The sequence below is a fragment of the Lissotriton vulgaris genome, chromosome 8 (genome assembly GCF_964263255.1).
Source record: "Lissotriton vulgaris chromosome 8, aLisVul1.2, whole genome shotgun sequence".
NCBI classification, from domain to species: domain Eukaryota; kingdom Metazoa; phylum Chordata; class Amphibia; order Caudata; family Salamandridae; genus Lissotriton; species Lissotriton vulgaris.
Window position 1 is genome coordinate 1,141,301,796 of NC_141696.1, and position 18,893 is coordinate 1,141,320,688.

The following is an 18,893-nucleotide window of genomic DNA, read 5'->3' on the forward strand; positions in this document are numbered from 1 at the left end:
TTTTATATTTCTATTTCTCCCTCTTTATTTCTGTTTTTCTATTTCATTTTTTTTACTTTCTTCACTCTTCCTTTTTTTATTTGTATCAATCCTTCTTGTCTTTCTTTCTGTGCTCTCCTTTGCTTCTAAGCTAAGTTCTATTGCATACATTAATTTGGTATAAGGATTGTCTGGCCGATATATCCTGTGCCGGTGATAGTCTTGTGGGAGCAAGTGCACCTCTTATTGAATGTTAGGACCAGAAATCTCAATGAGACACTTCCCTACAGAGGTTATTCATGAAAGACAGCAAAGGGACACAAATGATCGTTTTGGGACTGCCACAATATTCCTTTTGTGATACAGCATTTGTGTATGCTCACTGAGCAGGACTTGGGTACTCCGTGGGACGTTTTTAAGATACTTGGCCTTTATGTACAATTGTGAAATCCCTATGTTAGACAGTAGCTCAGTGTGGCTTTCAATGATCAGAAGTTGCTCTCACTATTGGAAAGGTTGGAGAATGACCCGTCTTAGAAGATCAGTGATCCAAGAAGACGGTAGACTGTATTCAGTCCCTCTTATGGTGAGGCAAGATCTCCAATATTTGGCAAGAGGTTACATCTCAGAAACCAACTTCTTCAATAATGACAGCAATACATTCCTAATATAAGACTGGGAGCACACAGGGAATATCTCAGGGCAAGGCTGTGCCTTCAGCAGGGACCTTGATTCATATGTATGCTGGAACAGAAAACTGTTCACCTGAAATCTCTTCTACCATTGATAACATCTACCATCCTACTGAAGGAGATACTGCAATGACAATGCATTATCGGAACAAACAGCGAAGATCCATATCATGTCAAAGGAAGTGCTAGCAATACGGAAGTTGCCTTTTATAGAAACGTATCTTAGACTGCTGTATAGCGTCCTGGCCCGAATTAAATATTTTTTTTCCCCTTGGGTACCGTTTTCCTTAGTTGCGCACTATGGACTTATTATTCAAGCTGAACATTCGGATCTTCACCATAGTAAACCAGTTCTCTTGAAAACAAGTTAACAAAAGCCAGCGTAAAGCGTTTCCCTGCATATCAAGGGGAATTTCAAAATAAATCTCCAGCTCTTTGGTCTTAAGGTTGGAACCTATTGTAAAGCCATAGACTGGCCTTATGTTCCTCCTTGTCAGGATCTTGAAGTCAGGGAATGCACATTAACTTATTAACAAAACAGGAATCGGTTACCTAAAAGAATCATTCCTTGATGCCTTTAATTCAATAATAAAGTACTAATAAGATTACTTCTCATTTGAATGCCTGCTTGTGGTTTTACGTGCACACTCCTGAAAGGACACATTTGTCCAGATAGGTTTTCGAATATTGCTACTGCTCTCCCTTGCTGAAGCAAACCTTCTCCAGTTTGTATTGACCAGCATAGATGCATCTAGGCCCATATATTGCCCTGAAGCAGATGGGATTGAGTTTCACGCTGGGTTTGCATTTACAGCAGTTTGATACATAATTTGCTGAAGCCTCTAAAATTCTGGCACGTTCATACATTCTTCTGCAGTTTTCTCTTTAAGTTCAAATGGTTGAATTCTGACTTTTGGTAAAGCACTGTAACAGGCATGTTTGTTATTCACTGCTATCTAAGTACATTCCAAATAGCATACCATTTTCGTGAAGATTCATTGGAACTTGGATGATGAGATAAAGGGGTGGGTAGACACAAGTGGTGGATGAATGGTGATAGATGACACAAGACTGTGATTGTTCTGTGTGAAAATCACTTTTGTCCCCCTCCAGTGGAGGGGTTGCTTTCAGGTCTCCCTTTTCAACAGGTTTGTGGTAATTAGTTTGAGTGTTAAAATTTTATTTAGAAGAATAAAGCGATCTTCTCAAATGTAATATATTTCAATTTGATCAGACAATAAAATAAAGAAAAAACTGCACAGATTCATAATGTATATAAAAGCTGCAGTGTCTTGTGAACAGGAAAAGAAAACTGAGCCTGAACAAGTAGAAGATTTAGTTAAATTGCAGAGCCTTTGAGGACCGCTATTTTCTCAAAAAATCAAGATGTTGTCGGACTGCATTCTGTTATCAGAATACTTTTGTAGAATTCCAACACCAGTGTATTGCCCTAAAATTAGAGCAATAACTAGCTTTAGCAGGTTAATGCGGTATGATAATGATCACCCTCTTGGTGTTCTCATTAGCCTCCCCCCAAAAAATTATTTCTCCAATAAAGAGGTTCAGTATTATGCAAAGTCGCTAGGAAAATCCATATCTTATTATCTTTGTTAACAATTAGTTTGCCGTTATTTTGCCTTGGAAGCTGTCTTCCCTGTCCTTGAAGCTTTACAGCACCGACCAGAAATACCTGCATCTTGAATGCAAGCTTCCAGGGCCTGCTTCGTTCTGCTTTGTTCGCGTCCGAGTACCTCCTCTATTAGACATTGTTACCAAAGTATTGAAGGCAGAGTTTCTAGGGATCCAGCTACTGAGGCCACAGTTTGGCGGGAAGATAAAAAACCGTAACTTTTCTTGGCTACCTTGACTCACTATAGTCCAGTAAACCAGTCAATTGGGAGCTATGAACTTATGTGCAGAATTTGACTTTCAGAAACTGTTGGGATTTTTTAGGCTTCTTAAAAATGGCTGCTTTGTCTCCTGTGAAAAATCGAGGTGTCCTTCCATAAACTTAGCTTATGTAGAAAAATTGAGGAATTTGATTGGTTCCCCAAGAGAAGCCTCTATTACCCAAGTAAGGATCAACATTCATATCACACACACTGCATTTTCATGGTCAAAAACATTGCAGGCTACATTTATAGAACACACACTGCATTTTCACTGTCATAAACCCTCTCGCAATCTTCTGTGGTAATCTGCATTTGCCAATCAATCAGCCATTGACAAACCTACTTCTGTTGGTATCTGCAACTAAATTGCACACAAAAATCAGCAGCTCTTTGGCTCTCTGGTGTGGAAAAGGCTATTCTACCTTATACTTTCTCTGGATAATGCGGTACAAAACATGGTATATGCTAAATACCCCTACAGTTCTATTTGCTATTTGCAGGAAAACCACAAAGGTGAGATCTAACCAAGCTCACATTATGAACGCATTAGTGATTTTGTGTGTGGACAACTTGATCTCCTACAATAATACAAATATTGCTCGAGGTCCATTTAGTGTAAACCTGAAATGCTATGGATGGCACAAATGGATGCAAAGGTGAGATGAGGCAGTGAAGAAAGTATGATGAGCTGAAAAGTCACATAATCACACATTTACATCTTTTGATTTTTTTATGTATTGTAAAATGTTTTATTCTTAAATATAAAAAACAGCAAATTAATTGTACAACATATTAGCTATTAAAGTGACCCTTTAATCAACGTTTACCATATTCACATGGTTTTCTACAGGGTTATGATGCAACCCAACTTGTGAAAAACTATACTGGTTCCCAGTTGGACATATTAATAGACCAAGGCAACGAAGATCAGTTCCTTGCAGCAGGACAGCTACTTCCTGACAACTTCATTGCTGCTTGTACAGAGCGTAAAATCCCTGTTGTTTTCCGATTGCAGCAGGTACGTTTCAGTTTTGTAAATATTTGATGTATGTAATGAAATATTCTCCATCCACGAAAGGGCTGGAAAACAACAGCTATGAGCTTGCATGGATTCCATTCGCTGTACTGTTGATAAAGCTTTCATACGTAGAGTTTTCCACATGGGAATGTGTGATTACTGTTTAGTAAGAGTAGCATTCCTGTAATTGCAGGTGAGTACTATTCACTTTCCATTGTCTTCAGCCTTTTTCCAGTAGTCTTAACTCTGTGTACTGTACCATGCTTCAGGAGGTGGGGCTTCCTAATTCCAGATCTGGATATTTTCCTGAATAAAGTCAATATCTATTGACATGGATTTCCCAGTTACTTTTTTTAAATTTCATTTGACTTCACCAGGGAATGTAGTTTATGAGAAAGGGAAAAGGAGCGGACACAGAACCGAGTCTTGGGGGACACCCATTGATGGTGGAGGGCTGGGGAGGTTTTTAAATTGTCAGGCGACGGTCCGCTTGCAATAGGTGCGTTTGTTGCAGTTTTAGGGTGTGTATCTCAGCTGAGTTCTAGTGTATCAGTTGTGAAGCTGTTGGAGAATGTGCACAAAGGAGTGTCATGGTTTGGTTGTTCAAATAATGTACCCTGTTAAAAAGGTGTGAGGTTATTGTGTTCTGGTCTAAAAGATGGGAAAAAAGTCTGAGGGTTTCATTTTACATAACCTTATTGGAGAGTGTGGTTGGGACCCTGAGTAACAGGAAGAGGCTGGGCCACAGTGCACGAACAAAAGGGGAAATAATGCCTCATCCACTTATAAGTAGCAATATTTTGTGAATACAACAGCTTGCACCAGGTAATGGTTCACATGACAGGCACCAGACAAGTGATGAGTCCTGTACTCATACGTACTGGATATTCTGAACATTGACTTAACCCTCAGACCGGCAACAATATACCTATTTTTTTGCCGTTTCATTTCTGCACCCTGGTCTATGCAACCATGAGTCCCTCGATTTTGTTGCAGACCCTGTCAAGTTTATTTGTCTGAATGTTTTGAATGCATGTGAGCTTGAATGAACCCCTTAAAGTACGAGTGACTGTTGAGCCCCTTTTTTTTCTGCCCCGGAGTTTATGGAACACTAAATCGTATGAGGATGTTCTCTCCGCCATTTGATGTGCAATATCATGCTGTCTGTTTTAATTGAACACTAAATAAATTGTCCTTGAATATTTATTTATAAATATGTGCTTGAAAAATTAATAAAAAAATGTATTTTTCGTAAAAAGGATGGTTTGAAATTACTGGCTTTGATATATTGGCCATATTGCTCCGTTTTGAACAGAACTGGATCCTTTGAGGACCATTTGATATTTATTCTGGCAGGGTGTTTCTTTCTATTTGTGTCTTAATCCCCCTCCTTCCTGCCTATATCTTGTATCACCTTGGGGAACCCCCTTCTTTTGTACATTGACTTAACCCTGTATCATTCCCTTTGAACCAGTTTTGGCTCCAAGCGCATGAGGTTCATCTCCTTCATAGGCAGGAACCTGGGCTTCATAAGGGGCTTGTTTGTGTGTAATTTGATCTCCATGGTCTTGCATCATTTATATTGCAGCCACTATTAGAATTACAAGACTTCTTGCATAGCAATGCTGTTATTCCTCAACTTTATTAACCCCTGAAGGATAGGTGGGTGGGCTGGGACTTAGCCATATGCCCTTCAGATTGTAAATAGATGCTTACAATTAATGTGTTAAACTCCTACATTCTCTTGGTGGGTGTGATTGCATTACACTCTCTTCCAACTCCTCCTAATTCGATTTCTGATCACCTTCATTTTTATTTTAAATGAAATATGATTCTTCCCTAGTGTTCAGGGCCCATATCACAGAAACAATGCAATGGTGCAGGGAATGGTTCAAATTAATCTGCACACTTTTTGCTGCTTGTGGAATATAAAATAGAGCAAACAATATCAAAACCAAGGCGAAACATTGTGCAAACTGATCTGCCAGTAAATACTACAATGATAAAATACAACACGTTCACTTTTGAAATTTGAAACGTGAAACTCCTATTGGGGTAAAATAAATGTCTTCTATTTTATCATTACAGGGTTCACCCTCGATGGTATATGCACCAACACCGCCTGCCTAATTGCTGATCCCCCAGTTACGATAACTTGGTCAGATCATAAGTTTATTCCATTCAGGATTGGCTATAATATTGCTCAATCAGCGAAAAATCCTAGACAACCCGGACTCACATTTAGACGCAAGTGGAATAACATGCTTACCAACCCTGAGTTATAGGCCATGGCAGATGTGGGCAAACCTACCCTTACAGGTAACCCCTTGATTGACAATGACCTGTTTAATTGGATGACCTCTTTAGCCAATACTCTGGCTCCATTCGCCCCTCCTAGAAAAAAGCACAATTAATAAACGTTCTGCTCCCTGGTTCACCCCCTGTCTTAAAGACTTACAAGGCCAATGCAGGAAATAGGAAAGAATACGGAGAAATAACTATAAATCAGAAGAACTTCTATCTTTCAAAGCAGCTCTTAGACTATACCATCAACAAATTAAAATAGAAAAGAAGGTATACTATTCTAATCAAATCAGGCAGCAGCAAATCAGAAAAACATTTTTAATACTGTGAAATCTTACACGGATCCAAACATTCTAGAACAGGAAATTCATCCGTCACAGGGATTATGTGACCAAATTGCAGAATTCTTTGAAATCAACATTGTAGACCTAAAAAAAAATTCACAAAAATCCCCTTGTCCAGTGAAGCACAAACTTCCAGGAACTAGAATAGAATTCACCTTCTTCAAGGAGATAAGTCTTGAACAGTCTAGGCAAGCTATTCTCTTTTGCAAGTCAGGTTCACCCTTCAATCCCTGCCCCCCAAAAATATTGCATGCACTTGTGGATATAATCTGAACCCGACTATTAATCAAATAATTAATTCCTCCTTTATGTTATAGAGTATACTGGACAACTGGAAGAGTGTGGCTAAAAATCCCCTACAAAAAAAGAAAATTCCTGACCCCACCACTCTCTCCAACCTCAGACCTATGTCGTTGCTACCATGTCTGAGCAAAATAGCAAAGAAAGTGGCAAATAGACAACTTAATGACTTTTTGCAGCAAGAAAATATCTCACACCCTAAACAATCGGGTTTTAGACCTGGCCACTCAACAGAATCGGTGCTGCTCCACACAACTGAAACCATAAAGTTTGCCCTAGATCATGGCAAGGATGCTGTACTGATTCGGTTCGACTTATTGGCCGCTTTTGACACAGTCTCTCATGATATTCTGCGAGATAGGCTTGCAAATAGTGACATTACCAAAAAGGCGCTGGCTTGGCTATCATCTTTTCTAGAAAACAGGCGTAATATAGTAACACTTGGTAGTTACAAATTCACAGAAAAACAGCTGTCATCAGGGGTCCCTCAGGGCTCGTCCCTGAGCCCAACTTTATTCAATCTTTATATGACACCGCTGCTTACCTTGATGGACTCCTTTGACATCGAATCCATTTCGTACGTGGATGATACACAGCTAATTCCTTTTTTTTTATGTTTCTTTTTATTAAAACAAGGCATCAACAAAAAAGGGGACATTACAGGGAGGAGACATTCTTCAACATTGCACATCATCTCGTCAGGAGAAAAAAGGGGGGGTGAGGGGGGAAAGCAGGGAGCATGATACCCAATTACAGAACACTCACGGAGAAGTAGGAACATCAACTGGAGACGCAACAGGTGGTGCACAAATGTCTCCCCTGTAGCGATTCCAGAGCCCCCACACAGATGTTCATTTACGGGGGCGGCCCCTAGCTATATACACAGTTTCCTCCCAGAACATACACCAATCCATATTTTCTTTCCATTCTTCGACCGTTGGTAACCTCTCGGATCCCCACCTCTGTGCTATATTCCCTTTCGTTATATCACCTAGAGTCACCCAGCTAGTCTGCGCTGCATTAAGATCAGTGGGTTCCCAAATATTTAGGAGGCACCTCCTCGCCTCCGGTAGCACAGCCACCCCCAAAACCTCTTGCATGACATCATGTATCCCACGCCAATACTTGGCCACAGAGCAACACTCCCAGATGATATGGAGGAATGTTCCCACATGAACGCACCCCCGTCTGCACAAATCCGTATCGGACAGCCCCATTCGAACCAGGCGGGGCCCTGTGACATACACTATTTTCAACTGAACAAGCCTCAATCGTGCAGGGATCGCCACCACCTTCGGCAACGACACAGCAGACTGCCAATCCTCATCATCCAATTCAACACCATCTTGCGACCATTTTTCCCTCCACTCTACCAATAGATCTGCCCTGTGATTAATCAGCTTTTTATAAACTAGGGAAATCGTTTTTTCGGGCAGATGGCCATCTAAACTTCTGTCTTCAAGAGGCGACGACTCGGGCAAGTCCGCTTCCGCCGGGAGAGCCACTGTCAACGCATGCCTGACTACTCAGTCCTACCTAATTTATATTCAGCCTGCAATTCTTCAAACGTTTAATCCTTCCCTTGGCCCAAACGTCGCCAATAGTTGAAATCCCAATCAGGTCCCATTTATCAAAACCCTTTGTATTCCAGAGCTTACCCAGCTTCTCGGAAACAAATAGTGGTGGTGCCAACGTCAATCAATCCCTCCATCCCAGAGAGCTAGTGGCATCCCGCCAGATCCGCACCGCATGCCTAGTCGGCCCCGTCAAACATCTCCCCGCCGATGTAGCATACAATGCCCTACTATAATTGCCTCCAGGAAGAAGCCATCTGTCCATCGCATATCCTGGGACCGAAGCGGGCCCATAAGTACTAAGGTTAATGGTGGCCAATTGAGAGGCCCAATAGTATCGCCTGATACCTGGGAGTGCAATCCCACCATCATACCACGGAAGCGTCAATTTGGCTAATGCGATCCGAGGTCTGCCATCCCATAACCGCGTACGCTGTAACCCCTCGACCTCTCGAAAATAGCTAGCAGGCACCACATCCAATGTATTTTGAAGAGCATAAAGAAAACGGGGCAGGGACATCATTTTAAAGAGGGTTGCATGCCCCAGCAGGGAGAGAGGGAGCCTCTTCCAGCTCGCCACATCGCTTCTAAGTCTAATCAAGGGGGAAGGAGATTCTTCTCATAACTGGTTGCGGAGTCCAATGAAACAAATATCCCTAAATACTTAAACCCTTCCGTAGCTAATTGAATCGGACAATTTCGCGGAACAAGCGGAGTCTCCTCACTGAGAGCAACCAAAAGCGATTTTCCCCAATTTATGGACAACCCCAAATTCCTACCAAAGGAAACCAGCACATCACAAACAGCATCCAGGGATTTCCTGGGGGAGGCCAAATAAAGTAAAATAACGTCTGCATACAGAGAGATCCTCTCCTCCCACTGCGGAGACCACCGGAGACCCCAAACCGAGGACTCCCAGCGGATCCAAGCTGCCAACGGCTCCTATAGCTAATGAGAGCAGGAGGGGAGAAAGGGGACATCCCTGTCGGGTGCCCCGTCCGAGACTAAATGGCGTCGAGATCCGGTTATTCACCACCACTTGGGCAAGGGGTTCAACATACAACAAGCGGACCCAACAAATAAAATCAGGGCCAAAGCGGAATTTTGCTAGGACAGCCCACAAATAAGGGCATTCTAGAGTATCAAAGGCCATAGTTGCATCCAGCGACGCTATTACGGTGGGTTCCATTAGGGTATGAGCTCTGGCGATCACACTATGCAACCTACGCAAATTAAGGGCATTGTTTCCATGAGGGATGAAGCCAGATTGATCGGGATGCACCAACCCACTGATCACCTAATCAACCTGGTGGAGAAGATCTTGGCAAGGATCTTGGGTTCAGCATTTAATAATGAAATAGGCCTATATGAGGAGCAACTTGATTTAGGTTTGCCCTCCTTATGAATAACCACTATAGAAGCTACTCTCTGATCGTAGAGCAGCATCCTGGTCTCCGGGGCCTTAATAAACATCTGTCTCAGGTAGGGAGCAACCTTATCAGGTCGAAGTTTGTACAGCTCAATGGGGATCCCATTTGGCCCCAACCCCTTACCCGAATTCAAAGAGCGCACCGCCAGGGCCACTTTGACTATGGTGAGAGTACTGTCCATAAACTTGCGGTCCTCCCTGGTCCGGAACGGAAGCTGCTAGTCTCGCAGCATTAACTGGGAATCTTCCTCCGGGAGAACAGAGACCGAGGTGTACACAATGTTAAAATATTCAGGCAAAGCTATCTACAATATTCTGGGGGTCTGTAAGGTGTATTCCGACCTCTGTCACTATCTCTGGGACAACACGATTTGTCCCATCTTTCTTATCCAACCAAGCGATAAGTTTCCCCACTTTATCACTGATGTCATTCAGTCGACCTTGCTGCTCTCTATTCAGAGCCTTAGCGCTATCCGTGACCAGCGACCTGTACTCGTGCTGTTTAAGATTAAGATTAAAATTATAAACAAACAATGGTCCTGAACCTATAGATTACAACAATTGAACTAATCAATGATAAAACAATATTTTGGTAAGGAGCAACAATGATCAGTCTGCTGTATTGAACTCAAAGACTATGTTATCTTGAGAGAAACCTTACACCACGGTTAAAGAAAATATATTCCTGTTTTATTTTTCTGTATTCATATTTTTACAATATTTTTTATGTCAATAAAAACACACATAGGTTGCCCCAAGGCAGGAGCGTGCAAAGGAAAGATGTGATCCAGAAAATGAAAACAAGTGAAGGGAGAAAGGAAATACACAGTAGTGATTAAGAGATAGTTTACATTATTTTACAATCAATACTGGACATAGAATTCGCCGTATTGAACACCTGGCCAAAAACGTAGTTTATATTATTGTGATCAAAAACATTGTAATACATAAGCCTAAATATCCTCAGTTTTGCACTGTATACAATGTTGACGAACAATTGGTCCAAGGTATATATATTGAAGGTGTTGACGTTTCGACTCGACTTATTCCCACCCGGTGAGTTGGACCTGGGGATTGCGAGTCTTCATCAGGACTGAGAGCAAACGGGGCAACCAAGGGATATTGAATAACCCCTTTGTGATAGAGCAAGCGATGTTGGTAGATCCGAGTTTACCACATCTCAACAGGTATCCTTGAGTTCATAACTTGGTCCATGTCAGGAAGACGCTACTTCATATGTGACATGGTGAAACGGTACCTTATTGCTGTGAAATCAATCAATGTACCCAAGTCGGTAATTTGCGGACTTCCACTCCGGGAATCAAAAACGCTGGATTAAAATGTACTGTTATTCAGGTAAGCTAATGGCCGAGATACTCCTACTCGTTTACTTGAAAGGAGCCGCTATTTTTTGTGAAATCACTGTATACATCCGAGCCTCACGGTGCTTCCAGATGTCCAGGCAAGCTAGTGTCAAGGATACTCCTACTCGTTTTGGGGAGCCGCTATTCCGATAGAGAAGATCGTCTACATCCGAGCCTCACGGTGCTGCAGGATGCCGTTTAAGATTAAGGACATGCAGCTTAGCACGAGTTACTTCCCGCTCCAGCTCCGTCTCCAGGCCCCCTATCTCAACTTCCACATCAACAATTGCTTTATTACGGTCTCTCTTAGCCCCTGCTATCAACGAGAGAGCTTGACTCCTAAGAACCGTCTTAAAGGCCTTCCCGAGCGTAATAGATGAGGATACCGATCCATCGTTCTCAAGGAAATAATGATCTAGTGCCTTGACCAGGTCCCCTCTGACTTTAGGATTACGCAGTTGCCAGGGATTAATGGGGGCCACCCTACCCTCAGACCTCAAGGCAACACCGAAACGGAACCAGAGCGGCGAATGGTCAGATATGCCCCTAGCAAGATGCGTCGCCTCCACTATGTAAGATGCATGAGCTGCCGGCCAGAGACAATAATCTAATCTAGAGAGACTACCATGGGCCCCAGATTGAAAGGTGTACTGTTTTTGATCCGGATGGAGCAGCCTCCAGCCATCAATCAAATCAATGGCATCCAGAAAATCAGTCCCGTCTCAAATCCCGAGGAGAGTACCTGTCCAGAGCTCCAGAGGCCACCGCATTAAAGTCACCCCCCAAAATTAATAAAACACGTGGGAGATCTAGCAGAACCTTTCCCAAATCTGCAAAAGTAAGAGCTTGCAGGCCCGGAGGCACATAAACCGATAACGAGGAGAGAACATGCCCCTCCCAGCGACCTGTCACTCCGACATATCTGCCCCTGTCATCCTCTGAGATAGAGTCAATCACCAATGGGAGTGCCCTACGGGCGAGTATTCCCACCCCTCTGGAGCCCGAGGTGAAGGCCGCATGTGCGACCTAGCTGCACCCCATTCTATGCATCACCTTACATGTATTCCCTTTCAAGCGCGTTTCCTGCAATAGAACCATATCAGGAGCGTATCGTTTGAGATATTGAAGAACCACACTACGCTTGATTTTATCACCCAACCCATCCACGTTGTAACTCAACACTTTCAGTTCCCTACCCCCCATCCCCCAAGATACAAAAGGGAGTGGCCTCATCCCGACCAATGCGCCATATTCATGCCCCTGCCCAATTCGATGCCCTGATTAACAACAACAAACAATGTGAAAAAAAAGAAAAAGCCCATCCCTCAAATGAACCCCAGCTACCTCCCTCCACCCCTGCTCACGGTATATATCCGCCCCCAACTCGCAGTGTGCCTGTCGCCTCATGATGTAACTACTAAACAATCGAAAAGTAAAGCTGAGGAGGAGTACGACCCACCAATTTCCCCGCCTAACCCCTGGACTATCATTGGACCTGTTTATGCCATCACTACACCTCACATGACTGCGAATACCCTGCGCTCTGGATTCACCCCCCCAACTCGAGCACACAGCTAAGTCTTACCCTCGATTAAAAATTCCACAGTGGCTGAAGAGAAATTTCATCACTGTCTAACGGCAGTCATGGACTGGCTGAAACTCAACTATCTCAAATGTAACAGCCGAAAAACTGAAATCATGCTGTTTGGAAAATCTAATCTCTTCACGCTCAAACAGTGGTGGCAACCAAATACGGCTCCACTGTTAACAGTGTGAGGAATTTAGGGATCAAGTTCGATCCCACACTGTCTTTCCACAGTCAAGCTCTAGCTGTGGCAGGTTTGTGTTTCCACACGATAAAGATCCTGAGAAAATTCCTCGCTCTACTTCCTATAAGCACTAGGAAGGCAGTGGTCGTAGCATTAATCCTGTCCCGCCTGGATTACTGCAACAGCCTGTATGCATGAGTTAAAAAGACTGTTCTGAAAAGATTACAGGTGGTCCAGAACATGGCAGCTAGGTTAGTACTTAAGCTACCTGAGGATTCTCCTTCTGCAGGAGCACTCAAAATCCTGCACTGGCTACCTATTCACCAAAGGATTCTTTTGAAAATTCTAATAATCATCTACAAGGCCACCAGGGCAACGGGTCAAAGATACCTAAGGTCCAGAATCAGTCCTTATACCACCCAGCGCCTCTTAAGGTCATCCTCTGGGAAACGTTTTATCACCCCCCTACCTTCTGTCTGAAATCTAGAGGGGGGAAGGCAATGGCTGTCCTAGGAACGAAAGCCTGGAACACCTTACCCTTCCAGTTGAGACTTGCGCAATTTGAACATATGTTCAAAAAACTGCTAACAACCTGGATCTTTGCTGCCCCAGACCACACTGTGTTAACTCTCATCTGACACATATTTCATGGGTTAGCCTAACCTTTCCCTACCAAAGATCTAGGTCTTTTCCACTAGCGCCAAGATGCTCCTTGGAGTAAATGGAGCGCTTTACAAATACACCCATTCATTCATTCATTTCAATCAAGCTTAGTTACTTGAACACAGTGTGCTCCTAAGGTTTACATGAAGTGCTCAATCTCATCTCCAGAGGCTTAAAACATTATCTGCATAGATCCTTTGACTTCTACACAAGACCTGAATATACTCCAAAATAATTGCAAAATAGGTCTGGCAATTGGCCTCAAACAAAGTCTGACTTCCATCTGATGATAGGACTTGAAACAAACCTTGATTGTTCACCATTGACCAAACACAAAAAGAGGTTCTGCTTCAAGCTGAATGTCAACCCAGGCCGGTAGTTAGCTTTGTAATTAAGCCTCAATTTTGAAGAGTCTTGAGCTTTCAGAGATGAGCAGCCTTCGAAGACATTTCAACTCCATTCATCCTTTGATTGCAAAAAAGTGTTCAGTTGAAGAGAAAATTGACTAAATGGAGTAATTGCCACAGAGGGCAGGACAGGGTTGGAGTGAAGCAGATACTACTCTATCATTTGATGCTGATGCACCAAGAGTAGATATTAGACAGTTTATTGACCAAAACACTAGTGATATTGAGAGACAATTCAATATCACCCTGAAAGTCACCTGCTATAGAGGATACAAGTAATATTAGAATCACCAAAACTAAAGTCCCCTGCGGTGTCACTGCAGACAAACTCTCACATGGAGCAAGAGGCAGAGCCAGAATAAGTCCTAAATATGCATTAATCAATTACCTGACTGTTGCCAAATACAAAATGGCACCACAGGTGCTAGTCTATCCCAAGTGTTATGTTGCACCAGACTTCATTAAGCCAAAAGGAAAACATTCCATTAGAGGGCAGGAAACACCTCCTCCAGGCAAGATTAGTATATTTTTAGAACTAACACAATTTAGTGTGATATCATGGGAAATTACAATCTGGAGAATTGCCAATTCTTAGGCTTTGCTGAGCAGATGCGACTGGCAACTACAGAAGGAATGAAGGAACCTCTATCGTACCTCCCAAGACCCATGGAAAGAGAGCTCAAGAACTAATGCAGGAGATGAAGATGCTCTCCAATGTTGGGGATTAAATGTGGAAGGCAGAACTTGCCAAAAAACTTATACCAGTCTGCTAAATGAGATATTAAGCTGTTAAATGTTCATTTTGATGGTGGGGATTACTTTAGCCCAATAGTGGATGAGATGCTATAATTGATATTGAAACTTTGAATGAAAAGTGCACGGATGCTCTGCAGGAACAAAACACTCATCTCAAACCTGTAGCAATATCATGCAAGAGGACAAAAATGTTTTCAGTGACTCCGTGGATCTTACTTATGATGGTACAATTATTGTTTGGTACAGCTGAGGTCTTTTCAACCTAAGTGGGGTAAAATAACATAAGGTCAGTAGATCGTCTCAATTTTCATTGAGGGTTACTGCATTGCTTTTGAGCAGGTAGCACAAAGCGGAATCAGAACCATAATCTTGTGATGGGAGCGGTGGATTCTTTTCTAGAATAAGGCACAATGGAGGTTTTTTTTTTCTCCGAAATAAGTAAAGGGATGTACTGCCTATTCTGTTTACTTCCGAAGAAGCGTTATACTCTTAACCCGACCTTTGATACATCACTATTGAATATATCTGTGCGATCAGTGCATATCAAGATAACACTGCAGGGGGTCAACCCTCTCTTGGGAAGGAGATTACATGACATTGGACTTGAATGCACGCTTCCCATCCCGATGCATCCATGTCAGCGCCAATACGTTAGATTTGTCGAAAATGCAAAAATTACCAAATTCCAAGCACTTGTTTTTTCCATTAATGTCCATTCTAAGAGTGTGTACATAATGTCTAACAACTTTGGTTACACATTCGTGTTGTCAATGTATGTATATCTACCATTACTTAGACAGTGGTTTGTTACAAAGAAAGACTATTCAGAAATGCCGAAGTCACAAAGAAATTATCTCTGTTACCCAACTTTAGGATCATACTCGGTGTAAAAGAAACACATTTGCATCATTTTCATATTAAAGGCCTGTTGTGATCCCCTTACAGTTCAGTGGGGAAAATGTTTATCTAATAGCAGAGTGTATTGACATTTCAGAAATTGAGTACATGTTACCAAACATCATAACCTCTGACAGCGAGGAAGGTGCTTCAACTATGAGAATAATGCCATCCTGAATTTTGTTGGTTCCAAATACCTATGATGTCGAGTACTTGGCCAAAATAATATTAGAGTTGGAATTGTTTTTTTTTTTCTTTTTAAACCGTTTCATTTACCATTTGCAAACAAGAAAGTTACACTTTGAACATTCTCTGTTACAAACCCATTAGAGAAAGCTATTGAGGCAGAAAGAGGTATACATGTGTTGCTTAGTATGGATACTGATAAGCGATAAATCTAACATAAAGGCCCTACCTCCCACCTCTAACCCCTCGCTAGTTAAGTGAAAAAGACATACATTACCATCCGAGGGTGCATCACCCGCGGAGTCTGAAGAGGTATCACCCACATTTCTGATGCCCTCAGCATCTTGGACATTGTGAGATGGCATCCCACAATTCTTTGTTGATTTATTTATGTAGTGAATTGGTGCCATGTTGAACTTGGCTTCTCTGTCTCTTAGTATGGCTGTGAGTTTTTTAATTGCATAGAGAGTCCATATATTCCCCACCACATGTTCATATAGGGTGCCTATGATTGCTTCCATATTTGGGTTATGCTTAGTCATGCCGCTAAAAGTAGGTGGGAGAAGAGTTTTCCTCGTGGAGTTGTAGTGGGGAAAAGTCAATTCGCAACTGGATCGCTTAGTTAGGACTAAGAGTGGGTCATGCAGTAGTGTAAGGCTAGTGATGGAGTGTATCGTGATGAGAACTGTGTCCCTAAATGCTCGTTATCACCATTCAGGTCCACCAGATGTGTAAGAGTGTACCCCTTTCCCCACAACCCTTCCAGCATTATTCTGGACCCCCGAAACATTTTGGACAGCCTCACTGGAGTGAGTAGGGTTCGAAATTCTGAGAATAGTAAGGAAAAAATATGCAAATCCGTTTTACCCCAGTTTCTGAAACCATGCTTGGGTGAAGTGTTGCTGTCAGTGTTGGACTGGCAACATCATCCTTGCATGGTCAGTTCAAGTAAGGGAGTGTGCATGTCTCCAAGCCAAGCAGACTTTTGACCAAATCATATCAGTCTTTAATGATAGGAACATCAACTGACAGCTCAAAATCTCCAGCAGTTGGTAGTTGCTGGAGGACCATAACAAAGAAAAAGTATGATATGGAAATGAAGCAGCAAACAGAATGATGCCTAGGGATGATGGACTAGCCAGACGGTAATGCCTGTATGGGGTATAAAAATGCATGTGATAATATTGTATTCATACTCATTTGAGTTTTCTGACATGATTTCTTTAACCTAGTTGTCTTCAGGTTAGATCTAAAAATAATTGGAGTAACTAGTGTGCTGTAGGTTAGAGCTCTCACACATGCGGACTGAATCACACCTAGGCCTGCCTGCGTGCCCTTTGATAACCCAGACAGTTGGATACCAAACCCAGGAAAGGGAGGGGGAAGGTTTGACAAAGGGGGCATCCTCCACCCACAAGCTGCCACTGGGGGTAAAACTGGCACCTTCAAAACCTTTCACAAGAACAATCTTAAACCTGTGGAAGATTCAGATGGAATGAATGCCCTACTGCATGAAGAAGAAAGATTGGACCTGCTCGCCTTTAACCAAGGGACCCCAAAAGTGACTCCAAGGGCCAGTTGGCTGGCTTCCTCTTTGAGCCATTGGAACACAAGCTTCCAGAGACCTCCCTGCAACCGCCCAGCATATAATGGACCTGCATTGAATCTCGCTGCTGGCCTCTGCTGAAGTGAGCCCTGATCCCCAAGACGTACCCCCCCAGATCCAGGAGCCCTGGCTGGCATCAGTGTGGTCTCTTGAAGAAAAGATGAAGATACAGAAGTTTTAAGCTCCTCATGACCTTTTTGTGACAAGAAACGACCGCAAAGGTACAGCGGGACCTGCTCTTCGCTTTTCCAGCGACCTCTCCCGATGACTGCCAACGCAAGACATATGTTTTGCAATGACTGCCTACACAAAACTCCAGCGAATATCGGCTCTTCACACTACAACTGCGACAGCCCACGTTGCCCACCCTGCCCCTTGCGCTAACAGTGCCCTCCTCGCTGTCCCCTGCCAACGAAAATAGCAGCTCTTGCCGCGAACCTAACAAGATAACTTCAGCAGGATAAACCTGGCCCTGCCATGGTCCTCATGGACTTGTGATTTACCCTCGGTCCAGTGGAACAAGATAACCACAAGTGACATGTTTGTGCTTTTATGCCAGTTCTATTGATTAGATTTTTGTTGCGTTGGCGTCATTTCATTTATACAAGTTTATTCTAGTGTTCTAAATTGGTTTGGGATTTTTTTGTGTTGTATTTGCAGTTTATTACTGTAGGAGTGCTACATAAATACTTTATACTTGTCTTTATGATCTAGACTAATAACACAATTTCTAGCAGTATTGAATGTCAGTTTGAAACAATCAAAAGTGCCAAAGATATTCCCTGCTGTATAATCAGTTGTTCATCCACGAACTATTTTATTAAATGGTGATTTTTGGCTGGTGTAGGATACAATTCCATCCCTTCTTCCCATCTGTTATTTTTTTCAGGATGCCGCTCTTGGTTATCTTATAAAAGCATTTAGTCATTCAATTATGTCCTTAGCGGTTTTCTTGTCTGCACTTTATGGGAAATAACTGAAGGGAATCGCTGCTCTGAGCTTGTTGAATGGTCTTTCCTTTCACTGGCAGGTTAAAATGTTTAATATTCCTATTTTCAACATTGAAATGTTAAAAATTTCACTTGTTATAATAGTGTTATCCTTTTTGAAGTGTAATCTTCTGTGATGGAAAACGTTTAAAACAGTAATAGCTTACTATCTCTTCAATTAATATATAATAAATAGATCAAAAACATGTTGTGAATGTGGTAGGTCTTTGCAGCTGCACGTATTCATTCCTAAGAGAGTTAATCATTGTGCTTTTCTTTCTCTTTCAGGGTTATGATCACAGCTACTTCTTCGTTTTGACATTTATCAATGATCATATCAAACATCATGCAAAGTATCTAAATGCTTAAGCACAGTTCATTTTGAAATGCTGAATCTTCAGAATAACTCCATAACAGGAGATTTATTTACATCACATCACTCTTAAAATGCAAAATAAAATAAAAGTTCCATTGGTTTTGATATTCTGCTGCCCTGTGTGTCATTCTGAGTCAATGCACCAAGTACCTTAAACAATGTTCAGGTAGACTCCCTCAACACCTGTGTGAAAAAGTGTTGAAGGCAAACTATGAATTATTTAAATTAATGGATGTACATTGAAGGAGATCATTGGTGTTGTAATTTGTTGTTTAAAGAGGGCACATTAGTACTCTGTAGCAAAACTGATGTGCATGCATCCCTTTCCAAATGGAAGCTTGAACTTAG

The 18,893-nt window shown here is 42.3% G+C and overlaps 1 protein-coding gene across 2 annotated transcripts in view; it reads left to right on the forward strand.

Moving 5' to 3' along the window:
- The window catches only part of ESD (esterase D), a 179,141-nt gene extending 160,491 nt beyond the window's left edge, over window positions 1–18,650 (forward strand). For both annotated transcript variants that reach the window (XM_086934992.1, XM_086934993.1), the window contains exons 8-9: window positions 3,414–3,581; window positions 18,458–18,650. In XM_086934992.1, the coding sequence (XP_086791118.1) occupies window positions 3,414–3,581; window positions 18,458–18,538 (249 nt within the window). In that variant the 3' untranslated portion in view covers window positions 18,539–18,650. The remainder of the gene's footprint in view (window positions 1–3,413; window positions 3,582–18,457) is intronic.
- Window positions 18,651–18,893: the final 243 nt, after the last annotated feature.